At 45.7% G+C, this 2630-nt stretch overlaps 1 protein-coding gene across 1 annotated transcript in view; it reads right to left on the bottom strand.

The window, feature by feature from the left end:
• Window positions 1-334: 334 nt before the first annotated feature.
• Window positions 335-2630, bottom strand: part of SLC9A9 (solute carrier family 9 member A9) — an 859212-nt gene continuing 856916 nt past the window's right edge. The window contains exon 16 of the mRNA XM_045287469.1: window positions 335-2299. Within this exon, the coding sequence (XP_045143404.1) occupies window positions 2072-2299 (228 nt within the window). The 3' untranslated portion in view covers window positions 335-2071. The remainder of the gene's footprint in view (window positions 2300-2630) is intronic.

The raw sequence follows: 2630 nt of genomic DNA, 5'->3' as shown, positions 1-2630 counted from the left end.
GCAGAAATAACATGCGCTCATCTTCTTCTTTCTTTCCTTTTCCCTCTTGTGCCTCTTTCCCCCTGGATGAGAAGTTCTGTGATGATTTCTGGTCATCTGTAGTGGGAAGGAAGAGGCTGTTCTACTCTGTTCAACACAGATGTCCCTCCTGTGGCACATCCTGCCAGCCCCATGACACTCCTTTAATGGTTTGGCCTGCTAGCACTGTGACTGTTCCTGAACATCCAGCATCTCCTTAGCTTCAGCACCTGCTTCACTTACTACTACCTTGAGGATGAGGCCTTAGAACTGCCAGCTTGCAACAACAAAGAAAACACGAACCCCCAGCACACTGTACATTATAACAAAACTTTATTGGGATCAAATGAGGTTAGAACACTTCATGCTTCATCACCATTATTTACCTTGAGTGACTAGATTATGCATAGCTGAGTATAAAATCATTTACATCTCTGGAGCCTACAGATTTGGAAAGCAAGATCAATGCGTATAACTGAGTGTCTGGCCCCACAGCGGTCATTGTTTAAAGCCTAGCGAGTAGGCAGCAAAGCTTCAGGCTGAAGAAGGTGTCATTCCTTATTCCCTCAAAAGTAGCCTCATCATGGCCCAGGCACATAAGACTGGAGCCTACTTTTTGGAGTCTAATATTATAACATTCTTTTTTTTTAAAGAGAAGCCAGGCTTGAGGTATATTTGTGGTTTAAAAGGCACAGGTCATGAAGCTGAATAGAAAGCTATTGTGCTGGTCCCTTATGTCCAGGTGTATCAACCTCCTAAGATTGTCCAGATGCCCCAACACTGATCCCTCATTGCGGTTTCTGCAGTAGTAGTTCTTCCTCCCCATTCCCTTTCTCCCCCACCCCCATCCCTGTGCTCACTGCTGTGAATGCGGAAGCCACTGACATGAAGCTGGCCAAGCCTGCGCACAGTCCCCAGCCATGTGTTGCAGAACCTCCTGACTCAGAATATAGACAGGACCCAACTTCAGAACCAAGAATGGACCCCAATGCAAGCAAGGACAGGGAGAATCACTCTTCAGGGTTAGCATAGCACAGAGAACCCAAATCTGCTTTAACTGCACCACTAACCCCTTCAGGAAGTGGGGACAGCTGCTTGTAAGGGATGCCAACAAGAATAGGGGTCACCCCCCAAACTTGTTAGGTATCAACACTGTTTGAGCCCTTATCTAGATTTCCAAAAGAGTCTAGAGGTCATTTAGAATAATTAGTGCTGTGGGTGGGGCAGAAGGGTTGTAACCCAAGAACCCACCACTAAAGAGTTGTTTCTGATTCATAGTATCCCTATAGGGCAGATTAGGATTGCTCATTGCTGTTTCCAAGACTGCAAATCTTTATGGGTACAGAAAACCTTTTCTTTTCCCCCATAGTGACTGGTGAATTAGAATTGCCCACCTCAAGGTTAGCAGCCCAACATGTAACTTACCCACTAGGCTAAATATAAAGCTTAGGAGCAACATGTTACACACCAGCGCTCTTCCCTCCCCACCTCTTTTCACTTTAAAGTTTCCTTTTATTTTAAAGTGTTCAAGTTGGAGTTTGAACCCACCAGCTGCTCCGAGGGAGAAAGCTGTGCCAGTCTGCTTCCCAAAAGATGTGCAGCGTCGGGACCACGTGCAGCGGTTCTACTGTGTCTTGTAAGGTCAAGAGTCATCGGAAGGAGACTAGATGGAGACAGTTTTGGTTTTCGTTTGGTGAATGAAAGGAATGGAACTCATAATTCAAGTGAAGGGTGGGGAGAACTGGACACCGAGAAGAAAGAAGAAACACCCTGCAGACACAAGTGCGTAAAGCAGAACGCTCCAGACCCCTCATCACCATCCCACCCAATGCCTTCATACAAATGGCTGCTGTCAAATGTTGAACAATATAGAAAGGTGATCATAAATTCTCATTTTCTTCATTTTTTGAATTCTGGCACTGGAGGACACATGTGATTCTGTCCAATCTATACTCTTTTCCAGCCTCCCCCCCTGCACTGTCTCATCAGCTTGGCTTGCATTTCTCAGTGAGCTTTGCATTACTTGTGATTACATTTTTACTGCTCAGGACAATTAATTCAGCTGGGATTGACCATGAGTTGGTTCAAGCTTGAGTCCACAGCCTCCCAGGCCGAGGTCCCCTTCGTAAATGCTTTCTTTGATTGGAGTCTGGGGTGAGGTGTCGGGGTCCAGCCCCAGTCTTGGGGGAAGACTGCCAGGTGATGAGGCTGGCTCCTGGTGATGTATGGCAAGTTCATCCTGGTTGACAATGCATTCCAAGTCTTCCTCTTTCAGATGTTCCTGGATTTGGAGGAGCAGGAGGGGGAGGGGCAGGAGGAGGAGAGAGAAAGATCACTTTAGATGAAGACAAAATGATACAGTTTTAGAGTGCAAGGAGACATGGGGCACATTTGCACCTAGGACAGAAACTACCTTTTTCAATCTGTGGCCAGAGGGAAGCATGTCATGAAGTAAGTATTAAAGATATGATATATAACACAACCCTAGACCCTGGTGATACAACAGCTAAGCACTCAGCTGTGACCAACATGGTTCAAACGCACTTAGCTCTATGGGAGAAAGACTTGCTAATTTGCTTCTTAAAGATTATAACCTAGGAAATCTTTTTTTT

Source organism: Echinops telfairi, unplaced genomic scaffold (genome assembly GCF_000313985.2).
Source record: "Echinops telfairi isolate 266 unplaced genomic scaffold, ASM31398v2 ScPeMD7_16;HRSCAF=60, whole genome shotgun sequence".
NCBI classification, from domain to species: Eukaryota; Metazoa; Chordata; class Mammalia; order Afrosoricida; family Tenrecidae; genus Echinops; species Echinops telfairi.
Note: the sequence above shows the minus strand (reverse complement) of the source record. Positions and strands in the feature narration are given on the sequence as shown.